Raw genomic sequence first — 23681 nt, forward strand, 5'->3', positions numbered from 1 at the left:
AATTATATTATTTAATTATAATTTAATACAATTAGTGATTAATAATGATGAATTGATATTTAAATATAATTTTCATACTTTTAGCTAAATTTCTAGACGACAGTTAGTCTAAAAAATAGGTCAAATTTTAGTTTTATTGTACATCTAAACATAAGGTTAGTTTTTTGTTTTATTGTAAATAGTATTACAGAAACAATATTACAGAAGTATTATAAAGTAGTTCATCAAAATCTAATTAAATTTTTTTTTGTAAAAACATTTATAAATATTTTAAACATTGTTCTTTTAAAAACATTTAAATTCCTATTTAAATGACACAAACTTTACAATATTCTGCGAATTTAAGGCAAACAAGGAAGAATTAGATTTGAGTTCATGGAGTATTTGTATTTTTCTTATTGTAATGTTGAGCGCTGACTAACTCATAACCATAACCATGGCCATGGCTATTAGCCTTTGTTCTGTGGGGGCTGCTGCTGACCAAGCCCAAACAAATATCGCATATTTTCATAAAACTCAGGGATGGAAATCGATCCGAAAATACTTTATAAAGTACTCTTTTCAAGTAGGTAGTTTTGAACAGAAAAACCATCTATTAATTGTGATTACTTTAGATGGAAGTAAAATGAAGTAATAGTTTTATTAATTTATAAACTAAAATTGTAATTTTTTGTGTATACCTTTATCAAAATAAAATATTAAATTAATATATTTATTATATAGTTTTTTTCAAAATGTATTTTTTAATATCATTTGCAAAGTATCGCTGGATTCTCTCCGTTCCCGCAAAAGAGCGATAAAAACTGTTTATAGTTTGACCCATTTGAGGAAGCAAATGATTCATACACAGGCACTTCCTGCCCGTCCCTAGTCTCTCTGCTCACATGCTGCAAGCCCAGATGCAATTTGAACCGAACCGATTTCATAAGGCCAGAACAAGTTTGCACATAGTTCAGTTTAAACGAAAAAAAAAAACAGCTTCAAGCGATAGTTATAGTTTTTTGCCTTTCCCTTTTCATGCGACAGACATTGAAACTTCTTGGTCGAATTTTGCATGCCAGCACATGGAGCATAACGAATCCATGGCTTCGAAATCCAAGCCAAATCCACTCGACAATCAAATAATTTGACGCAAAATCGAACTGAATCGAGATCTACAAATGACATTCCTTCTAGCGCCTGGACCTGGATATTAAACCGCCCCGGGCCTTTGGTCGTCTGTCAAAGAGAAGTGAAACAGCGCCGGCAACAATTTGTAGACCTTATCGAAAGGTGGCTCTCGAGCTGTGGCCTTAAGTCGTTAACAAATTTTAACTGACAATCCGTTGTGCAGCCACAATAAATAAAACGCCAAACGCCACAAAATCAAGTGTTTGTTGCTGGCTGCCATTGTCGAGGGTTCTCTCTAGGTATTTTTTTTGGGGTTTCGATTTTGGATCTCCAATCCCCAGGTCGAAACGAATGACAAAAATGTGGGGGCCCAGGCCATCGATGTTGATCGATTCGATCAGCATAAAAAAGCTTTAATTAGAACCAATTTAGAGCGTGGACCAATTTATCAGAAGCATTTTTAAAAGTAGTTGAAAACCAGTCGCGAGCAACTTCAGCATTCAGCATTTCCGACGAGGGGTTGTTAGGGAGGTGTTGCCGCAGATTTCATTATAGCTGAACATTAGCCGACATTATTATTGTTATGGCTTAAGCCCGACTGTGAAGTGAATTGGAACAGCAACAGAAATTGCCATTTACGCATTTGTTTTTCTTTGTCAATTGTTCCACTATTCGAGAGGTGTGGACCAGGTTCAAGTGCACATTCATAACTATTATATAGACAGATTTATATTTGTAACAATGTGGAGCAGTCACTGCGAGAGCAAAGCCATGAGTTAATGAACGTACCGAAGGGAAACATAGTGCTTTGACGCCTTAAATAGTAAAAAAAAAATGTGAAATCTCGCAGTTTTTAAATACATTAATTTCGTTAAGCAATATAAAAAAATGTTTTTTAAGGGAAAACTCATAGTAGTTATCAGAAACGAAAAATAAGATAGGGATAGGCATAAGATAATAACATTTGTATTTCATGTATTACAGATATTAAGATTAACTCAATAAAAAACACTTTTATAATTTAAAATATAATATTCTTTTAACACTTTTTAAGAATTAACTGTTTAAAAAAAGAAGCAGTGATCCAAAGCATTTAAATAACTCAGATCATCCATTCTTTTTGAAACTTATTTTTCGTATAATGTCATAAAATCTAAAGTGACCGCACAGGTACCTGGCACCATGTTCAAGTATTTATTCTGCGAAAACTATAAACTCCTCGAGCTAACCTCTAGTTTTTTTTTTCGTATTTTTTGGTAACACTTTAAGCTCTACATACAAGTGGGAAACCAGTTAATTAATTTGGTTCGATTCTTGGCATCTGGATGGAAGTCAAGACAGCCGCCAAAATAGTTTTCTTTATATAACAATTCATTAATTACCTTTCGATTTCTGGTTTTTACCTTGGGCGGAGTCATGAACCCGACACCTAATGCCATTAGCCCAGCCGTTGCGGATCTGGGATTACAATATTCGAGTGTTTTGGATCGTTCAAGGAAATAGTTTTATTGCCAGCATAGCTGATGCAACTACAAGTTTTCTCTCCGGTTTCTAATACCTATCGTACTTGGCCTTTGTGGGCACTCCAGGAGCTTGTCCATTGGCCGAAAGGTTCTGGCTGTGATTGCTGCTGTTACTTGCTCCACTACTGGCACTCCCACCTGGCGAGGCTATGGTGTATACCTCGTAGTCGGTGATGGTGAAGTTGTAATCCCCGAAGAGCGTCAGGTGTGCAGCATTGGCTCCATCGTAGGAATGCGGAAGATTTGAATAGGAATCCATGTTTGTATTGCAGTTGCTGGAGACAAGCAAATCCGCTCCAGCTCCAAAAATGGGACCACAACTATAAATACATTTAAAGTTGTAATTTAGTTACATGTTTAAGGTAAAGAACAGAACTAACTAACCCTTTATATGGCAATTGCTCGTTTGATGCAAAACATTACATATCCCTTACCCATTAGTGCAAAAAAATTAAAAAAGAGAAGTACGTCACAAGTTTAATTATTCAATTTTACGTATATTTTCAATTCAAAATACCGCATACAAATCGGTATTCATGCCATATAACGGGTAAATCTAAAAATTAAAAAAAAAACATTTACATTAATGCCTAAGAAAGAACTATTGAAGAATATCTTGCTTAATTCAGCATCCAATTTAGAAATTTAAAATTTATTTTCATTTTAAAAAGACTAAGCTAAAAAAAGCACTAAATTTATATTTATTTTTCTTTTATCAAAGTTTTATATAAAAAGAAAACATATATTTTATTAGACCGTTTCGTCAGGCAATAATATTTTACTTACTCAGGATGGTAACAGATGGCATATGGTTTCTTTACTATATCGAACTTGGCTGGCTGTTCCCCATTGGCAGGGTTCAGGGCAAAAAGAAAGGCCCGCTCGGATTGGACGTACCCACCCTTCCGACTCGTTTTGGTCCAGGCCACATCCGTAAAGCCACCACTGATCTCTCCATGTGATCCCAGGCCAATAACCATGCAGGGAGCCACGCCATCACAATAACGATGAAAAGACCCAGAATCGAAGCCATGTGTGGACGCTCGGAAAACCAATCTCCAGGATTGTTTGGGCACGCCAAACCAATTATTAAGTACTGTTTGTAGTGGTAGCTTGTCATTTTTCAAGATTTGAGACCCAGGAAACATATTGACCGCTACAGTTAAACGGGGCTGAATTCTTTTATCGTTATCCATCATTTTGTTAGCATGCAGAGCGGCATAGCGATAGCGTTCGAGAGATAGCTCCATAGGTACAGCTCCAGTGGGCTCCACTTCCTCCGCGAAAACTTGGCTATCGATGAGGAGAAGTCGTACATGGCCCATTACACCACTTAAATGTTGGCAGACTCGCGCTCGCTCCTCCTCAGTCCAATGGGCAGTGGGTTGAGTGACTCCTGCCTGGTATTTGGCCCACGACAAAACGCAACGCCACACTTCCTCCTCCGCCAAGCAAAACTAATGGAAAAACAGAGTGTTTTGTTACTTCAAGAATAATTTAAATCTATTAAACATAGTAATTTCTCGGAATTTCATCAAAAATGTCTGGGGTGTTCGGATTTTTAAAGACATAAATTTAAAAGTAAATATTTGATTAATATCTAAATAAATCATATATATTTCCGATAAAGTTCCAGGAATCTACTATATTTTTAAAATGTCATTTAAACATTCGCATAAAAAGAAATCAAATCTATCAAAAATAATAATTTTTTGGGAAATTTAGTTTCATTTCTGAGGGTAAGTTTTTCTGGCTTGAATTTACGTTGTAATGCTCTTACATAGTCGGATGAAATGATCTTGATGATTGCATCCTTGGTCAGAGTAAGGAACGCATTAGTCTTGACGCACTCGTTGGCATTTTCGCCTATAAAGATGATGCAGCGTTCCATAAACGAGGCGGCGCATTTGGCACCTGAAAAAAAGGGAAAGTTTAGTGTTATTAGCCAAGAATTTACTTTATGGAAATAAAAGACTTTTACCTTTCGAAGACTAAATATTCCCTGAAATCGTCCTGTATGCATTCTAATCTTTTACCTAACCCATTGAAAAGTCTTGCGCTTTAAGAAAGTCTACCTTTTTATTTGAACATTCGTCTTCAGATTTCGGCTTTACATTTATTTAACTTATATTTATGACGTGCAGCTGTCGCAGGTGGAATTGGCAGGATAGGGGCTGTGTCCCTAGTCCTTTGTGGGACTGACGTTCTGTATGAGCGTGATGTTGTCGCCCTTGAGCATGATCCTTCCCAGATTCCTGCGTTGGCGGGTCTTCACGTAGACCTCCTCTGCATCGTCTAGCACCAGATTCATATACTCGTCGAATCCCACGATGTGCCCCTCGATGCGCAGCGATATGTTCTCGTACAGCCAGACCTGCACGCGGGAACGGTTCTGCAGGTACCGGAAGATCAGGTTGATGGGCTGCACCATCACCTTCTGCACCTTGGGATTGCCCTTGAACGACATTTTTTCTGGTTTCCGGCGGCTTTAATTCAGTTTAACAAATTTTTTTATGCCGGCGTCTTTTTTTTTGTTCAGGCACAGCAGCGGTGGAGAAACATCGATACAACATCGATTCAAAACATCGGTCTTATCGATGCTTGGCAGGAACTATCGATTATCCGTCTTCACTGTTAGTTTGACGTATCGCTATCATTTCACTGTTAGTTCGACTAACAAAGCAAACCCACCACAAGCACGCAAAATCACTGCTAGAGGTGGAGAAACATCGCTGCCAGCATCTATGTATCGATGTTTTCAAAATAGCAGTCCTATCGATGTTTGCCAGAGATTATGGATGTTAATCCGCCTCTAACGATATGTTCTTGCCACTGTTATCTTCTCTATCCAGCTCTGGCACACTTAGCCTGGTTTCAATCCATTTCTTGCACACTCTCTGTTAAAGTTCTTAGCATCTGCTGAAATTTGACATCATTCACGTAAAATTTGTTTTAGCAAGCACGAACGGTCCCACTTAAATTAACAGAGGTAATGAATAACATATTCCTATTCAAATATACCAGAGCCGTATCGATATACGATTACAAATAAACTATCGCCACCCCACTGTTAAGTTTTTGTGGTTGGTGGCTAAAGTATTGCCAAATTTCCTAGCTGAATTAAACTAAAGTTTGTATCAAACAAAACAAATGGCCATGGCGAATGTGGATAAGGGAGAACTTATGGACCAGGTAAAGCAACAGATTGCCGTTGCGAATGCCCAGGAATTGCTCAACCAAATGACGCAAAAGTGCTTTAAAAAGTGTGTCAATAAGCCGGGAACCTCGCTCGATTCGTCGGAACAGGTAAGATATGGCTTATCATTTGCCCTAGCATCCAGTATAATCGAAACTTATGAACTATTCTGTGTAGAAATGCATTTCCATGTGCATGGACCGGTTTATGGACTCGTGGAACCTCATCTCGCGGACATACGGTCAAAGATTACAGCGTGAACAATCCAATTTCTAGAGACAAACATTGGCTTCTGCATTTTGGGGCAGATCGGGACTAACTACATCTGCCATCTATTGATTAGTTGTAATATATACAGTTTAATAATGCAATAAAAACATGCATTACGTGTGTTACGTGATTCTGATAACACAACGTGCATTTGATATCGATTGGTGAAGTGGTGTGCTTGCGCCTGTTAACTTAATATACTAAACCTGTTTTCGGATTGTTCATGTTGTTACATTTGACCTAAGAAGTTATGTCAAATGTAGAGTGCACATTGGCGCGGAATTTAAAATTTTAATGTTTTTCATTACCTGCTTTTTCGTGTATATCCATAACGGCCGTTAAAAACGTGCAGGCATTATCCACCGACAAAGTGGATATAACGTGATCCTCACAGGCGGTACGTAGCTCGACCACGCCCATATCCTGGGCCATCATCATCATTTGAAATACTTGCGAGTCCTGTAAAACCAACTGAAAATGATTGTTTTTATTTATACAAAAAAATAAGTGAGAGCTCTAGTTATCTTTTTTTACCTTTGCTGTATAGACATACAAGATAAACTGCCTAAAAAGTTCCGGATTAACGTGTGGCAATCGTATGGTAGTCGGAGTGGAAGCTCCTGGGGCCGCTGGGGAAACTGTGCATCCGGGAATTCTACACACTTCTCCTCTCTTGGCCGTCTTGAAACTCTTGCAACTGAAATCGAATTGAGTGAATGGAAAGACAGCACAAATTAATTGAGTGACCAACTGGAATGCCCGAGATTCCAGCACGCAACATTGTAAGTTCCTTAAAAGGAAATCGAATGGAGCCAATCATCTCTTTCACAAAGAAATAAAAAATGAACTGGGGCACTCGAACTCCATATCAATTGAAAGGAATATTCATTAAAAATCTTCAGAAACCAATTAGGATCAACACAAGGATTAAATACATATTTCAAAATTAGTCTTATTAAAATAAATTTAGTAACATGTAACTAAAAACTTACCGGGCCATCAGCATCAATCTGTGGGCATAAATGCGTTCATCTCTGCCACAAATAAATACCACATCCGCACTATCCTGATCCTCGGAAAGGCGCTGAAGATCATCGATTAATTGTGGCAGACTCATGATTATCTTGTTATTATAGCTCAACTTATTTTTGAAAATGTATAATCAATCATTCATGCAAAAATGCACGTGCTGCCATGTCCCTCTTCAAACACTTGTTATTGTTTTTTAATTTGGTAAGGGGCTTGTTTATGTTTTTACTTCCACGTCCCGCCTAAAACTCTCTTAATTTCTCTCTTGAAGACTTTAAATTTGTTGGAAGCGAAGAAACCGGTTCTTGACTGAAAATTCTTGGCCAACACCAAGCCACAATCGATTTGGCAAACAAAAAGATCTGGGAAAACAATTACAACCAGATTAAATGGAATTTATTTTCACAAATTGCTTTGTAGTTGTACACTGTTCAATTTAAAAATTTTAAATACAAATTTGTATCAAAAGACGAACGATTTTTGATGCACAGAATCTGCATTTATTTCACCGCTTTTCGTTCCTCTCGCGATCGCGATTTGGTGCAGACTGAAGAGGAGACTTGAGCCAGGTCGCTCTTCTGGCTCTTGATTCATTTTTATCCCAAACAGGTAAACGAAATTAGTTTTTGCACTCTCTCGAGATGCTCTTTTATCAGAGGAGTTAGTTAGGGGTGTCAAATATGTACCTACATAAGGAATAATGAATGAATGAAATTGTAATTAGTTGTGGATAATGTAAATGGTCTACTTTTTGGCCAGTTTTGAACTGTTATATGAAATGCTAAACTCAAGAACTTAAAGCGGGTTTAGGAATTTTATACTTTTTACATATTTCACATCCCTGGCTTTACAAAGTGTCCCTGAAAGTAAATGGTTTTTTCATCTCGAATAACGTAGGCAAACGGATGATTGGCAATAAATTTCATGTCAGGCGATGGAGCTACAGACATCGGTACAACTGCGGATTTTGTTATATGTTGTTAAATATTCAAATTACTAATCAAACATATATTACCTGTACCCACTGTTACAGCCGCTGCCTCGGCACCATCTTCATTGACCTCTATGAAGGCCTTTTGAAAAACTTTATCAATCTTGACCGCTAATTTTTTTACCAGGCCGCCCAACTTCGCTGAGCTGCTGAATGCCTCTCGTATGCCCATCTACAAGATTTAATTATATAATTGATTATATATAACTTTATAACTTTAAGGACACACCCACCGTCTTAAGAAATTTGACTAGGTCTGCAGAAAATTCGATTTTGAACTTGGGCAGCACCAACATCACTCTCATTTTTTTCAAGGGCCCGGAAAAGTCGGCGATTTTGCTCTCCAATTCCTGCAGACCATCGACTTTGTTGGGTAAAAATATGAGCATAGATAGGCTTGAATTCCGGTAAGGAAGCTCAATCACTTTGGCATCTAAAGATTTCAAATTTGCCGCCCTAAATTCGTCAGTTTGTAACATCATCTCGACAGGCAGGCGATTTTTTGTTGTAACTTGGAAATCGGCTTTTCTTGTATATTCTGGGTTGAACTTGTACTTCCACTGGCCCTTAAAGTATATAGCATTGAGGAGTACAACTACGAGATCCGGGGTTATTGTATCGGATGAGACTATATTTTTTATCTTGCCACGCGTCTGATCGTTGACCCACTTGTTGATAATGGAAGCTGCATTGTTTGGATTTGCCATGCTTATAGCCTCCGCTTCGGCCTTAAAGGAGTCCCTGACCATCTGATTGTACTCCGGAACCAGCTGGAAGTTATTGTTGACGTACAAGCGGTTAGCCAAAGCTAGGTTGGCCACCTTTTCACGCCCTTCGAGAACTGTCAAAAGCTCCTTGTATTTTTTGGACACTTCCTTCTTATCGGCGGGCAGTTTCAGGACTTTTCTCAGTTCTGTGGCTGTATTTCCCTCAGCTGCCATGTAGACCATGCTCATGACGATTTCGACGGAAAGGGGGGAGCATATAAGATTTTTGTCTCCATTTTCCTTGTCCACAAGTTTGTAAAAGTCATCCGTAAAGCGGCCAGCCACTGACACTGCCAAGAAAAGCAGACCTGAAGCAAAGCTATTGACTTGTTCTGGATTAAATATAATTTTCCACTTACCCAAACACTTCATTTTGAAATTTGCTGCAAGCTAATAAGAGTTTGCAGATCGGTCATTATATATACGTTATATCCTAACAGAAATAGCTATGCTAATTCGCCATGGAGCTTAACAAGGTATCACTTTTCGATGCATTCCATTATACGGGCAACTCTTCAGAAAGGTCAACCGAAGCCAGAAAATTCAGCCTTTAAAAGTTAGATATTTTTTATACCCTTGCAGAGGGTATTATAATTTCAGTCAGAAGTTTGCAACGCAGTGAAGGAGACGTTTCCGACCCTATAAAGTATATATATTCTTGATCAGCATCACTAGTAGAGTCGATCTAGCCATGTCCGTCTGTCCGTCCGTCTGTCCGTCTGTCCGTCCGTTTATATGCAAACTAGTCTCTCAGTTTTTAAGCTATCTGCATGAAACTTTCCCAAAAGTTGTCTTTCTATTGCAGGTAGTATATAAGTCGGAGCGAGCCCGATCGGACGACTATAGCATATAGCTCCCATAGGAACAATCGGAAAAATAAATGAAAAAAAATTATAATTCTTCGACATATAGTAATGGTAAAATATTTCCGATTTACGGTTTAAATTTTATCAAAATCGGACGACTATAGCATATAGCTCCCATAGGAACAATCGGAAAAATAAAAGAAAACAAGAAAGGAAGCAAACTTCGGCAAGCCGAAGTTTATATACCCTTGCAGCTATTGCAAGAATTAAATATTTTTGAAAACATTAAAATTATGATTTACTTGCGTATATGTCTAAAAACATTGAAACTATGATGATTTGCAGCTCAATTATTAGATAGTTATTTTATATAATTTTATTATTTCTATTGGAGCTATATGATATAGTCGTCCTATTTTGATGAAATTTTAACCGTAATTCTGAAATATTTATCCATTACTATATGTCGAAGAACTAAAAAAAAAATTAAAAAACAGAAAAGCTATAATTTTTTTTCATTTATTTTTATGATTGTTCCTATTGGAGCTATATGCTATAGTCGTCCGATTTTGATGAAATTTAAACCGTAATTTTGAAATATTTAACCATTACTATATCTCGAAGAACTAAAAAAAAAATTAAAAAACAGAAAAGCTATAATTTTTTTTCATTTATTTTTATGATTGTTCCTATGGGAGCTATATGCTATAGTCGTCCGATTTTGATAAAATTTAAATCATAATTCTGAAATATTAAACCATTACTAAATGTCGAAGAACTAAAAAAAAAATTAAAAAACAGCAAAGTTATAATTTTTTTCATTTATTTTTCAGATTGTTCCTATGGGAGCTATATGCTATAGTCGTCCGATCCGGCTCGCTCCGACTTATATACTACCTGCAATAGAAAGACAACTTTTGGGAAAGTTTCATGCAGATAGCTTAAAAACTGAGAGACTAGTTTGCATATAAACGGACGGACAGACGGACAGACGGACGGACAGACGGACATGGCTAGATCGACTCTACTAGTGATGCTGATCAAGAATATATATACTTTATAGGGTCGGAAACGTCTCCTTCACTGCGTTGCAAACTTCTGACTGAAATTATAATACCCTCTGCAAGGGTATAAAAAATTATAACTTTGCTGTTTTTTAATTTTTTGTTTAGTTCTTCGAGATATAGTAATGGTTTAATATTTCAGAATTACGGTTTAAATTTCATCAAAATCGGACGACTATAGCATATAGCTCCCATAGGAACAATCGGAAAAATAAATGAAAAAAAATTATAACTTTTCTGTTTTTTAATTTTTTGTTTAGTTCTTCGACATATAGCAATGTTTAATTATTTCAGAATTATGGTATAAATTTTATCAAAATCGGACGTCTATAGCATATAGCTCCCATAGAAATAATAAAAATATATAAAATAACTATCTAATAATTGAGCTGCAAATCATCATAGTTTCAATGTTTTTCAGCACATACTCAAGTAAATCATAATTTAAATGTTTTCAAAAGTATTTAATTAATGCAATAGCTGCAAGGGTATATGAACTTCGGCTTGCCGAAGTTTGCTTTCCTTCTTGTTTTTAGATATATTAAATTAAAATAACTTAAAAATTTTTAAATTTACTCATAAAACATTTTAAAATATGTTAATGCCAAGTCGAAAGAGTGCGAAAGGTGTGTTTTGAACATTTCTATTGCAATTTTGTTTTGATTTATTTTAGTTAAAGAGGTATTCTCGTTTCTAAACCTCGGTTTATTTTCAAAGAGTATACAAATATACATAAAAGAACCGATGCGGTTGCTAAATACGGTGATCTTATTATAAGCTGATCCGTTTCTATCACTTTAGCGTAAGAAAGAACACGTGTTAACGGTATATCCAAGCTATTTGTCCAATGAGAGCTAATTTTTTGGTCCAAACAAATATTTATACACCAAAGTAAAAAAAACGTTGGGTTGAATATAACCAGAGTTTTTATTTTAAAGCGTTTTTAAAGTTTATCGCGTTGAACATAGGATGACAAAAATTATTAATTCATTTTTTGTTTATCGTATTTATAAAATAGTTTTTACAAAAATAAAAAAAATGTTACTATGATCAAGACTTATTTATATACAAATTATCGCTTTAGAATGTTTTTTTTTCAGTTCCCATTGTGAAATTGGCGACCCTGAAAATGCTTCTCAGTCGCCTGTAGCGATTTTATCACTCATATGTAAATATGACACGTACAGTCATATATTCGTTCTTATCAATATAAATTTATGGCTCGTTTAAAGGCTGAATCTTCAAGTCAGTGCAATTTAAGCTTTTGTCTCCAGTGGTTTAGCTCGGTCAACATGCCCAAGTCGACAAATGTTTTTTTCTATGTGTTTGTGGCCATGGTCCTGAACGTATCACTGGCAATATTGAAGGAAAGTGGCCGTAACGTATGCCTACTGCAGGATCCTCCGAATCAATGCGGGGAGTTTTGCCTCTCCGCCCTGATGCCCTTGATTGATCACATTGCCAAGCACCAGGACCAGTGGAAAACCTGCGATAATGTCAAACTAAACGAGACGCAGGCTAAATTGGATAGAATCGAGGGCCAACAGACAGCAATAAAGGTGCAGATTGAAAAGCAGGAAACATCACTGAAGGAATCTTGGAAGAAGATAATCTCGGAGAACTTTCAAGCTTCACGGGAGAAGATGGAAGTTCAACTACAAGCTAGACAAATGAAGATGGAGGGTAAATTATCGGCCATACAGGAAACTCTGACCAGCATTAAGATGTCTCTGGAAACATTGAAACTGAATACGAAAAAGACCATACCGTGCAAGTTCGAGCAAATCGGATCCCGATATTTTTACATTGAAGATAATCAAAAACAGAACTGGACCAGTGCTATAACCACCTGCAACCAGATGGGTGGCCAGTTGGCCACTATCCAAAATGAAAGGGAATTTAACGCAATCAGTGGAAAGCTGCTTCCAGATTTTAGCTATATGCTGGGCATTAGCGATCTGGCTAAAAAGGGCGTGTTCATTTCTGAGTCCTCCGGAAAGAGCGCTCCCTTCTTGAAGTGGAAACCTGGTGAGCCCGATTACGCACACCCAGATCAGCGTTGCGTAGCCATGCATAATGGTGGGATGTGGGTTGACGGTTGTACCGCATTCCACAATTTTATTTGCCAAGCGGAAGATTAAATTTATTAAGTCAAAAATAAGAGAAAATATTAAAATTTTCTTTGTTGTCCAAAGAAAAAAAATATATTTGAATTACCCGTTTTTAAATGTATTGTTTCTTAAGATATAAAATAAACATCATATTATATTTTTGAGTCATTATTGTATACTTTTAGGAAATAGACAACATCATGTAGAATTCGGGCGACATCTAGCGTTAGCTTACCAAATCATCACTTCTACATGATATCTACGTGGGTATAAAGTCTGAAATGGCCAATTCGAAAAACAGCGGAAGTGGATAACCAAGCTGTCGATAATTTTATTTAAACACTTTAAAAATTTAAACAAAATAAAAATTAAATTGGTAGTTAAAAACTTATTTGTGTACATAGTTTAAATTTTTAGATAATTATTTAAAATTTAAAAGATTTTTAGAACTCTTCTAATTAAACTAAATTTTTTGGCAACACAGATTTTATTTTTTGTTGGAAGCATCTTCGGGATCACAGCTTGGTAATACAAAATAACATTTTTTTCTCCTATCCCTTCAGGTTTTAAAATGTTTTAAGGAGATTCTGAATTTAAAAACAATAGAGTACATGAAAAAAATAAAGTAAGTTTAAAAAATAAAATTTTTACTTGTACTTTGTTTACTAATGAACACTTCCCGCAGTTTTCCCCTGGCAAATTAAAATCACGTTGATATATTTTGCATAATATTTATCGCTTTTTTATTTGTTGTTTTTGTTTTCATTACATGTGTAATAATTTATTTTTGTTTTTCCTTTGTATTTATTTGTTTCTGCACTACTTAAATATGAAACGTTGAAGTCAAATTTGTTTTTTCATTAACTGTTTAATTTGATTAAACTTTTTTTGCATGTGGTGCATTTCATTTGATGTTTTCGTTCATACTCCTCCCCAAAATTCTCACTATATTTTCTATTGTTTATTTGCTCCACAATTTGTACATTTTATTTCTGCATTCTGAATCGTCAGACATATAATTATGTATATGTTGTATTTTGACAAGACGCGGATTTGTTGCTGCATGCTTAATTAATTAATATAAAACTTATGCCATTATTTTGTGATTTCTTGTTCTTCTGTTTGCTTAGCCTTTGCACGTTAAAGTTTTAACAATATCAAATCGATTTATTAAGCGGGGCAAAGATGCTTATGTTTTGCTGGGCATCGTTCTATCTCGTATTTAAATTTAAATATATAATATGTCATATATAAACACTCGGGTTATGTAAAATTTGTCAATATATATTAATCGTTTAATTATAAAAATGATTGTTTGTTTTGTTGTTTATCTCTTTGGGTTGTTAGCAAAAATGATACAAAAAATGTTTGGGTTTTTCTCGTCTCTGTATGCTCAACTATTTTCATCGTTTTATAAAATTTGGCCATAAATACACGAAATTTGCTGAAAACCGTTTTGACGTTTTTGATTAACCATTTTTCGTCCCTATTTACTCGGTACCGTTTTGTTTTGCTGTGTTCTATAATTTAAGTAATGTAATTTGTTTATTATCGTACTGTTTCTGGTCTGGCAAATGAAACACAAAATTGGTGAGAATTAATTTACAATAATTTGTATATTTTTGTTATATTTTTTTGCAAAGCAATCGTAATATGTTTTTTGTATTTTTTGATGCATATATTTTATGTAACTTCTATAAATATGCATAACAATGGATTTTTTCATGCCTAATATCTCAATTTGAATGGTTCATAAGTGTTTTATTTACGATTTAAATGTTTCGTTTATCGCTTGTTTAAATATATACAATTTTACAAAATTTTAGGTTATGATCTAGACAAATTTTGGTTTGAATTTATTTAAATGTTTGAATTTCTTTTATTTTTGTTTTAATTTAGCTTAGAATTTGTATTTTTAAATACAGAACGAAATGTTTTCTTTTAAAAAGTACAAACACACACAGGCATAAATAATTTATGAAATAGGTTTTTATAACAAAAGTTTATAGATTTTTGAAATCTCTGCGCTCTTTTCGCTTGGCTCTTGGCTTGGGTTTGTTTTTAGTTGGTTATCATCCAGAAGTTATCTAGCATATACATGTGTTTCTCACAAAGTGTTGGCAACTTAAATCTGTTGTACTCTAATCTTGTCGAGGGAAAAATAATATTTACAAAAAACTGATGACCACTCGATGCCATTCACAATAGGCAAAGAACTGAGCCATGGAAAAGCCTTACTAACTATTTAGCAAATATGTTACGATCTATGAAACTAAATGCCTACAGAGCAAAGCTTACAAGGTGAAGAAGAACAGAAGACTATAATTATACAAATAATAGAATTGCTCGAATTAGATCTAGCAGCTACAATAAATATTAATCTTTATTTATGTTATGTATATATGCTTATGCTTTTCGTGAAGGCTTAGCATTAATTCATTCTCCCGCACATGCTGCTCATTATCTATCATATATCGTAGAATATTACCATATTTGTATTGTATAATTTAACGCGGCAACATCTTAATCATAAATATTTGTTTTTCTTTCTTTAATAATTATTATGTTAGAATTGTTAAGCATTAATTTTGTTGTTGTTATCTGTGGTGGGTTCATTTTGTGTGCCCTCTCTCCATCGCTCTATCGCTCTATCGATTTGTCTGTTCAACTTAAAGTTAGGGTCCAACTAAATGTAATTACATTGGTTTGCAGGGTATATCCTCCTGATTCATAAGAACCAGCTGCCTGTCTGACCAAAGAAAAACCTTTTCTAAATTTCGCTTTAAAAGCCTCGATTTGAATATTATTTTGGGTTTAAATGTCTTGCAGAGCTTACAAGTTTTTAAAAAATAATAACTTATTTAGGTTTAGCTGTAAGTGTAATACTTACGCACAAATTGGTCGTTGAACAATAAACAAAAATTAAATTTTTTTTTAAAGCTTTGGTTTCATTTATAATTTCTGCAAGCAACGCTAAAAGATTTTCGAATTGAGTAAGCCTAAATAAATTTGCTTTTGTCCTTTTTGTTTATATAAGTGAGATCAATTCAAGCTATGTAAAAGCGATTTGAAAAACATTTTAAAATTTTAATTGGTTTTTTGTTTTAGGGGAAATGTTATGTGTTGAAAATGAAGGAATTCCCTGTTTCTATTTTGGTATAGATTTCACAAATTTCTGTTCATTTAAAAAAGGCCTTTATAAATTTTGACTCACAAATTATCAAAAGGTAATTAAAATCCAAATCGTAATCCCCTGATATAAAACGAGTATCAATAAAAAAAAGCCAGTTTTTCAAAGCAGATATCTTGAAAACCATTACCTAAAAATGTCGAGCCATACTTTATTCCCCCTATTTGCAAAAGATTTGTTTTTTTTTATAATTAACACTGCCCCTAAATGGACAATATGTGCGTTACTGCTTTGTGCTTGAATTTGGGCTGCACTCTGTTCTCCAAATAAAATGGGGATCTTAACTAAGATTTAATTGTTTTTTTTTTTTGTGTGTGTGTGAAAGAGCTTTTCTGTGAGAGGTTTCTGGGGTATTTATTTATCTCTAGGCTATTTCCTTTTTGATTTGTAACTCGCAGTTCGTTGTCGATGCTGATGCTGTGGCGGATGTGGTTGTTGTGGGTGGTGGTGGTGGTGCTGGTGGCGTTTGCTTCTTGCTGGCCTTGGTGGCCATTGGTGGATGTGGATGTGGTGGTGCCGGTGGTGCAGGGGCTGATCCACTGACCATGGTCTGGGGAGCCACACGCTGGCGTTGCTGCCGCTGTCGCTGCTGCAATGGCATCTCATCGTCATCGGAGTCCTCTTCATCTGGATCCTCGTCCTCCGCCTCCACTTCCGCCTCATCCTCCTCCTCCTGACTCTCCTCTTCAAGCCTTTGGTTGTTCTCCTCGCTGGCAACGTTACTGCTGATTTTTTCCAGTGCATGGCAGGCGGACATTTGGGCCTTCTTCATCGATGACTCATCGCTGCTATTGCTGCTATCGAACAATTGGCCGGCTGTTGCCGCGGAGTCCGGTGAAAGGGGCGTTGTTGCCGTGGGGGGCGTGGCCAGAGCACTGCTGTGGGGAGCTTGTATCTGCACCACTTCATCCTCATCCCCATCCTCCCCATCGTCGTCGTCTTCATCGTCATCTTCCTCCATTTCCTCGTCGCTGGAGATTTGACTGGGCTGCGGACTTTTAAGACTATCATTTGGAGGGGATTTCTCGCCATTTTCTTGGTCTTTCTGCAAATCCTCTGGCTCTAAATTGTTTGAGGGACTTTCCTCCTGAATTTTCTCCTCTTCCTGCAGCTTCATTCTTTTGTTCTCCGGCTCATCTCGCTTCTCGAACTCATCGCCCTCACTGCCACAACAGTTGAGGGGTGTGGCACTTCGTCGCAGGCCATTTGTCGGGGGCTTCATCAGTGGCGATAGCTCCTGCTGATTGTTGTTATTAGCTCTGTCCTCCATTTCCTCCTCCTCCAGGTCCTCCTCTAGCTCCTCCTCCAGCTCCTCCTCTGGCTCCCCGCGACTCCCCCCCGCCAGTCGAGTTTGCTGCTTGAATGGCATCTTGCGCAGATCCACTTTGCAGTCCTGCTCCTCGAATTGTCGGCGATACCGTTGCAGTTGCTCCGTAAGATCGGCTATGTGGGCATCTTGCTTGTGGAGCAGCTCACTCAATTGGATGTTGTTGTATCGATACTGTTGATTCTCCTGCAGCAACCGCTGCAGCAGTTGCAGCACCCGCTCCCGATCCCTGGGTCGTGTTTCCCTCAGGGACTCCACAGCCTGTTCCCAGGGCGGTAGCATGGCACTTGAATCGGGCTCACCATTCAGACTGTCCGTGTCATCGGTGTCCGTGGACAACTCAAACTCACTGCCCAGATGGGGCTTGCCATTCGGCAGGCCAGCTCCGGCTGTACTGCTATGCTGCGACTTCTGATGATGGTGCGAACTGACCACATTCGACGAATGGGTGCTCAGGTTCAGCCCGGCACTGGAGGACTGGGTGGGTGAGGTGGCCTGACTGGGCTTGTAGTACCCATGGCTGTAATGATGCATGTGCGTTGGATGGTGGTGCTGGTGCTGGTGCTGGTGGTTATGGTGGCTATGGTGATGGTGATGTGGGGCCATGCCGATGCCCACTGGCAACGGATGAGTCATCATCAGGTTCTTGTTGATCCTAATCCGACTCGGTTCGTTGTTTGTGGCTGCCAGCGACGAACTGCTGCCATTGCCATTGGGCAGGGAACTGGAGCTGGGCAAAAGTTTGGCATGCTGATTAACGGTGGCTATGATGTGCTGCGACGGTGGTGCTTGGTGGTGGGCTCCGGCCGATTGCTGCACCACCTGGTGGTGCGGTGAGGTGGAGGAGGTAATCTCATTGCTGCCACCCGCTGAAAACTCCTCGGGACTGCGCATGTTCCTAAGGTTAGTGGGTGTCGCCGGTGCACCGGCTGTTCCATTGGATGGTGCTGTGGCGCAGACTGATGGTGGTGGTGCTGCGGCGGCGGTGGCGGCGGCGGTTAGTGGCAGGTGGGCGGGTAGTGGTGAATTGCTGCCACTCGAGGAGGTGTGCGGTGGTTCGACGACCTCCAGCGGTGCGGCCACATCCTCGGCCGGCGATGTTGTGGGTGTGTGCGTGGGTGTGGGCGTGGGTGTCTGCGATCGTTCCTGCTTGATGTGCACCACCTGCTGGTCCGCTCGCTCCTTCTCCCGCAACTTGTGCCGTTCCATCACCTCCCGCTCCTTGTCCCGCTCCTTGGAAAGTATGCTCTTGCGCGGTGCCAAGGCCACATTGGGTTGGTAGGTCCTCTCCGCATACCTCTTGTCCGTGCTCCGCACCACTCGTTCCGGATTCTGGAGCTCTGGTGGTTCCTGGCAGGCGTAGGGTAGCGCAGACAGTGTGGCATTGTAGGCATGCAGAAATGCCTTGGTTGTGGTGGGTCCCCAAGGGCGGAAGGCCGACGACGAGTTCAACGCGGGTGGTGGGTGGTGGTGCGGTCCATGTGGGTGGGGGCCGGTGGCCACCAGAACGGCTCGATGCTGGTGGGACAGGGGCAGCGGCAGGGGCAAGGGGTGCATGTGCTCTCGCTCCCTTTCCCTTTCCCGCTCCCTCTGCTGCTGCTGCTGCACACAGTGCGCATACATAATCTGATACTGATACTCTAGCGCGGGCGTGGCCGCCGTCGACGCCCCCTTTAGCTGCTGCTGCTGCTGCTTCTTGCCACTGGGAATGTCCATCTGGGGCTGCTTCATCGGCGGAGGCGGGGGCGGGGCCAGGGCGCCCACCAGTCCATGCGGATGTCCCGCCAATCCAAGAACATGCCCCGCACCAAGGAGACTATCGTCCATGAGCATTTCCGCCTGCAAAAAGATTAGAGAAAAAATTGTAGAGTTGTTAGAAATTTGACCGATCATACAAGATGTACACAACAACAAAAGTATACTTTTCAACCGGCCATATGTTGTCTTTTATATCCTAATTACAGCTACAGAAAATGCTTTCTCCGGTGCACCGAGTGTACTCTTTATGAGAGTCAATAAAACATAATATGATCTTTATGACAGTCAATAAAATATAATAAGTTTATTGTTTATTTTAGTTTATTTATTTATTATATAATGGGTTCATTTCAAAAGAGAAACCTATAAAAAAATTTACCAGTCACTTAACCAGATTTAATAAGTACCAAACGAATGATATTCATCTTATATCCAACTTTGGAAAGTATTTTCTATACCAAAGACAGAGAATTTGCCTATCAATTTTGATAATAGTTTTTCGCTGTGGAGGCTCGAAGGTTGTTAGAAAATTGATCGAGCATAAAAATAGCAATGGAAGCCAGGCAAAACCAGTAGCCATCATCAATTTGAATGGCAGTCGGTGGCGAGCGAGTGGGCTAATTATAAACAAACAACCCAACCACGCAAGGAGCGATCCTCGAAAGCCAGACACCAGGCCCCAAACGCACCCCGCGGCTATGGCGCCAATTGTCATTGAGACCAAACCAGAAATCGCCGGAGGGGAATGAGATTGGCACTAAAATGAACAGACAGTGGCTTCCTCCTGGTCCTGTAACTGCAGACCGCTTTGATGTGGTTGCCAGCAGTTGTCTCATTCCACATACTACCACTCATTATACCCTGTTCTAGTTTTCTGTTCAGGGCTTCTGTATTTTAGGGCCAATTTTGTCAGCATCGAAATATCCTTTGTATATTTTAGAGTCCTAACTGTTTCAACAAGTCGAAGAATTTCTAGCTACTTTATGTTATTGAAACCACTCTAAATAATACATTTTCTTTATGGTGATCATAAATACACATCTCCTTTAATTATAAGAAAAGTGGTTTGAAAAAAGAAACAAATGAGAGCACAGACATAAGAGGTCTTTTGGGGAATTTTCTAGTGGTTTAATTTGAATAAGGATCGAAAAGAACATCCCTAATATATATATTTGTAAATTATTATCCCAAACTATTTCAAGAACTTTAAGCAACATGAAATTATTTAAGTCACTATAAATTAAAATAGAGTGTTTGTATACTTATTTTACCCAATAATTTAGCTTAGTGATTTTAATTTAAAATATTTTAATTATTTAAAAATGGTTTGGAAACAGTTACAACTGAAAACTCTAAAATACGAGGTGTTTAAATGTCGAAAGCGCACTTTTCATGCATATTTGCATTATCAGCATGGTTAAAGAAAGAAGTGAGTCGAGTGGGGGAAAACGAAGAGGAGCAATCGCAGCCGGTTTGGCGGTTTGCGTGTTTGCGTAGCTGTTAAAATGATTGGCACTGCGTCCAATTATGGACAACGCAACCTCAGCTGCAGTCGCAGCAGCCATAAAGTGATTTTTGAATGGAGGAGGCGCCATTATCCATTACCCATTGCCATTGCCACAGCCATCGCCATCGCCAGCGCCTTCGCCATCGCCAGTTTTCATGGCCAACTATCCACGTCCCATCCTCAATTGCAACGCAGAGGAGGTGTCACAGCGGCAGTTAAACAAATGGCCCAAGCAAACGATGGCCATGATCGAAACGAGTCTGTAGGAAGTCGCCTCCTCTTGGAGATTTGCCGCTGAATTGGTAAATGGTAAACCGAAAGGTGGGCTAATGATGATGGAGATCTGAAGATCCAAGAGATCCGGAGATCAGTGAGCGTGTCAACAACGGCTCATTAGCATAGTCATGGCATTGGGTTTCAGCATTTTAGGGGAGAGCTAGAGGCTACCATTAAATGTTTGATGTTAACAACCAGTTTTGCTTTTCTTCTTCCCTTTAAGTTAGCCTCAAAGTATGCAGCATTAATTTTCAACCAAGCAAACTTTTTTGTTGGCCAAAATTCCGGCCTTAATCTGCGATTGGATTAACAAGTTGGCTCCGAAAAAAGGCTACCAAGAAATAGATACAAAAATTAACAAAAAAAAAAATAGCACTCCAAGGAGAGAGATTAAGCCGGCAGTCATGACCCCAAAACTGGCGACGATGGCAAACTACACAAAAAAAAAATATATATATAAAATAAAATAAGACACACATTGAAAAAACTAAAAAGATATAGACGCAGCGATAAGAAAACTGGAAGCTAGACACATACTCGCACTCGCAGTGGAGGCCCACAAATGAACCATTAAACAGCAAAATCATAAAAATCAAGAGCCATAAAGAAGTCGTCGCGAAGGAGCGCCATCTTCAGCCGCAGCCTCAGCCCCATCCAACTAGCAATAGCAATAGCACCACCAACTGGTGGACCAGCACCACCGAAACCAAAAACGCAGCAGGAGATGCTCGGTGCTCGATGCTCGATGCTCGGCGACCGACAGTCGCTTTAACTGTAAGCAGATGGCAGCCAGCGATAGATGACGAGGCCAAGGAGCTCAAGACAGCACTGAGCGAAATAAAGGAAACATAACATCCTTTACTTCTAGAGATTTAATTTTTCTAATACTCTCCTCCTTTTAAATGTTTATTTTGTTTTCCTGATCATTTAAAAAACCTCTATTAGTTCGAAAAAATTATAAAAACTGGAAATTGTTAAAGGGCTTAAACAATGAGTTCTGGCTAAAAACTTTTAGGATGAGGTTTGACTTCAAAAGTTATGACCTTTTGTTACATTAAATTAATTTAACTTACACATCTAAATAGGGTTTTGGTGACAAGCTATCCGATATAAAAAACTTAAGTGGAATTAAAGATCTGAAGATCTGGGTCGCCAATAAATAAATTATTTTGTGTTGAAATTTAGGATGCGATTTCATGGGTATTTCTGCTTTAAGGCATATTTTTTTGCAAGTGTTTTGAATCAGAGTGGCTGAGAAGCAGCCGGCAGCTCAGTGACTCGAGTCTCCATGCTGGCGCACGCGTCGTCGCTGACGGTGCAATGACAAATTGCACTATTGGCAGAGGCGGAGCAGGAGGGGCATGCCGGAGGGCAACTTTTGGCCGAGTCATATTGGTTACGAGTGCGGGTGCGAGACGGCACCGTTTGGTTGCTTTCCAGCTGACAGGGAAGAGGTAACTGGCAACAGGGGAGCCGGCAAAATATCGACGTCGCTAGTGCTTAATTCCAAGGTCTTTTGCCATAACTCAGCACCAAAGATGATGTGAAGCGGAGCCAGGGGAAGATCGAAGGAGATCAGTATAAATTAAAGAGTTTAAATACTCTAACGTTAGATCAGTATACCTAAAAAACCCTTTCCTTAACCTGGAAGGTAGTAACAAACTTTAATTCAACTATAAAAACCCTTTAAAATATTATAAGCATAATATTAAAATATTTAAAGCATTTATAATTAACAAATAAAATCTGAAATCTTCTGCACTTTTTTACTGTAAAGATTGGACAATTGTTTTAAATACAAATACTTTAAACAGATTTAAACTATTTTCTTTTAAATAGCCATGATAGACTTCATATATATTTAAATTTAAACACCAATACCTCAGACCCAAAATGTTTTCTTGTCTGTTGTAGCAGTATAATAAGTATAAAAGTTTACTTAAAATTAAAAAAAATTAATAATAAACTTGTCAGTTAGTTTATTCATTGCAGGCAAGGGATCTCCTTTGGTGAGTGTATCTAAAAAATAATTGCACCCAAGTGAGTACTGCTGCTGTTGCTCAGGGGTGTGGCAAAGGGGGGCTTCAAGGGGGTAGCCGTGGGCAGCGGCAGTAGAGCCATGGCAGCAACATGACTCCGCTTGACGATAAGATCATGGCAAATATTGACGACGACCGCGACGGACATGGACATAAGACTTGGGACATGGAGATGGCGATGGCGATGGCGATGCCGATGGAGATGAAGTTGGTTTCTGGATGTGAATGTGAATGTGAATGTGGATGGGGAGATGCCGACGATGGAGACGGCAAACGGCAATGGCAAACGGCGTTGACAATGAAGTCCGACCGAGTCATGTATGGGTGCAACGCCGACAACAACAACAACACCAACAACAACAGCAGCATGCACACAGCGGCAACAACTTGCGCCCCATTGATTTAGACTGGCAATTATGCAGCCAAAGATCGGCGTCGTCCTGCTGCTGCTGCTGCTTACTTGCATGTTCCTCAATTGATGGGGATGGGTTTGTTGGGGTTTGAGGTTCGGGGTTTCGGGATTGGGATTGGGATTGGGATTCGGATTCGGAATGGTACGCTGAGGGGAAGCCACTGAATGCAGTGGCGTCCATGTGGAAATGGAGCAGCGACCCATATGCATTGAACATTGCACCGACATCGTCGTCGTTTGGCTGCTGTCAGCTTCATCTGCATTTCTTGGCGTCATCTTGTTGGCTCTGCTGTTGTTGCAGTGCA

At 38.9% G+C, this 23681-nt stretch overlaps 7 protein-coding genes across 8 annotated transcripts in view; 3 read left to right on the plus strand and 4 right to left on the minus strand.

Annotated features, from left to right (window-relative positions):
- The window catches only part of LOC128263435 (protein phosphatase 1L), a 99434-nt gene that overhangs the window by 67200 nt on the left and 8553 nt on the right, over positions 1-23681 (plus strand). The window lies entirely within an intron of this gene.
- LOC128263437 (BTB/POZ domain-containing protein 9) lies at positions 2591-7347 on the minus strand. Its single transcript, XM_052998487.1, has 6 exons — positions 7092-7347; positions 6634-6796; positions 6408-6570; positions 4414-4547; positions 3420-4090; positions 2591-2953 (listed from the first exon to the last, which is right to left on the minus strand). Exons 1-6 carry the CDS (start codon positions 7214-7216, stop codon positions 2662-2664), a joined length of 1548 nt encoding a protein of 515 aa, XP_052854447.1. The 5' UTR covers positions 7217-7347; the 3' UTR covers positions 2591-2661.
- Positions 4694-5192, minus strand: LOC128263450 (probable small nuclear ribonucleoprotein E). The gene has a single exon (XM_052998502.1). The coding sequence runs from the start codon at positions 5098-5100 to the stop codon at positions 4816-4818; it is 285 nt and encodes a 94-aa protein (XP_052854462.1). The 5' UTR covers positions 5101-5192; the 3' UTR covers positions 4694-4815.
- LOC128263451 (mitochondrial import inner membrane translocase subunit Tim13) lies at positions 5682-6243 on the plus strand. The gene is made up of 2 exons (XM_052998503.1): positions 5682-5939; positions 6007-6243. Exons 1-2 carry the CDS (start codon positions 5784-5786, stop codon positions 6103-6105), a joined length of 255 nt encoding a protein of 84 aa, XP_052854463.1. The 5' UTR covers positions 5682-5783; the 3' UTR covers positions 6106-6243.
- On the minus strand, positions 7503-9383 carry LOC128263439 (serine protease inhibitor 42Dd-like). Its single transcript, XM_052998489.1, has 4 exons — positions 9246-9383; positions 8353-9194; positions 8144-8291; positions 7503-8086 (listed from the first exon to the last, which is right to left on the minus strand). The coding sequence occupies exons 1-4, from the start codon at positions 9256-9258 to the stop codon at positions 7962-7964; spliced, it is 1128 nt and encodes a 375-aa protein (XP_052854449.1). The 5' UTR covers positions 9259-9383; the 3' UTR covers positions 7503-7961.
- On the plus strand, positions 11986-13024 carry LOC128263445 (accessory gland protein Acp29AB). The gene has a single exon (XM_052998498.1). The coding sequence runs from the start codon at positions 12049-12051 to the stop codon at positions 12895-12897; it is 849 nt and encodes a 282-aa protein (XP_052854458.1). The 5' UTR covers positions 11986-12048; the 3' UTR covers positions 12898-13024.
- The window catches only part of LOC128263430 (uncharacterized), a 93883-nt gene continuing 83786 nt past the window's right edge, over positions 13585-23681 (minus strand). The window contains exon 2 of the mRNA XM_052998475.1: positions 13585-19223. Within this exon, the coding sequence (XP_052854435.1) occupies positions 16422-19223 (2802 nt within the window). The 3' untranslated portion in view covers positions 13585-16421. The remainder of the gene's footprint in view (positions 19224-23681) is intronic.

This window comes from Drosophila gunungcola, unplaced genomic scaffold (assembly GCF_025200985.1).
Source record: "Drosophila gunungcola strain Sukarami unplaced genomic scaffold, Dgunungcola_SK_2 000001F, whole genome shotgun sequence".
Classification (NCBI taxonomy): domain Eukaryota; kingdom Metazoa; phylum Arthropoda; class Insecta; order Diptera; family Drosophilidae; genus Drosophila; species Drosophila gunungcola.

Excerpts from the sequence above, each read along its gene's own strand:
- LOC128263450 (XM_052998502.1), bottom strand. The coding sequence starts at position 5,100 with ATGTCGTTCAAGGGCAATCCCAAGGTGCAGAAGGTGATGGTGCAGCCC.
- LOC128263451 (XM_052998503.1), top strand. The coding sequence starts at position 5,784 with ATGGCCATGGCGAATGTGGATAAGGGAGAACTTATGGACCAGGTAAAG. Across the intron at positions 5,940-6,006 it reads CGCTCGATTCGTCGGAACAG|AAATGCATTTCCATGTGCAT; the intron begins GTAAGATATGGC and ends TATTCTGTGTAG.
- LOC128263437 (XM_052998487.1), bottom strand. The coding sequence starts at position 7,216 with ATGAGTCTGCCACAATTAATCGATGATCTTCAGCGCCTTTCCGAGGAT. Across the intron at positions 6,797-7,091 it reads AGATTGATGCTGATGGCCCG|TTGCAAGAGTTTCAAGACGG; the intron begins GTAAGTTTTTAG and ends ATTCGATTTCAG. Across the intron at positions 4,548-6,407 it reads GGATATACACGAAAAAGCAG|GTGCCAAATGCGCCGCCTCG; the intron begins GTAATGAAAAAC and ends CCTTTTTTTCAG.
- LOC128263439 (XM_052998489.1), bottom strand. Across the intron at positions 8,292-8,352 it reads TAGTCAAATTTCTTAAGACG|ATGGGCATACGAGAGGCATT; the intron begins GTGGGTGTGTCC and ends TAAATCTTGTAG. Across the intron at positions 8,087-8,143 it reads GGCTGTAACAGTGGGTACAG|TTGTACCGATGTCTGTAGCT; the intron begins GTAATATATGTT and ends CAAAATCCGCAG.
- LOC128263445 (XM_052998498.1), top strand. The coding sequence starts at position 12,049 with ATGCCCAAGTCGACAAATGTTTTTTTCTATGTGTTTGTGGCCATGGTC.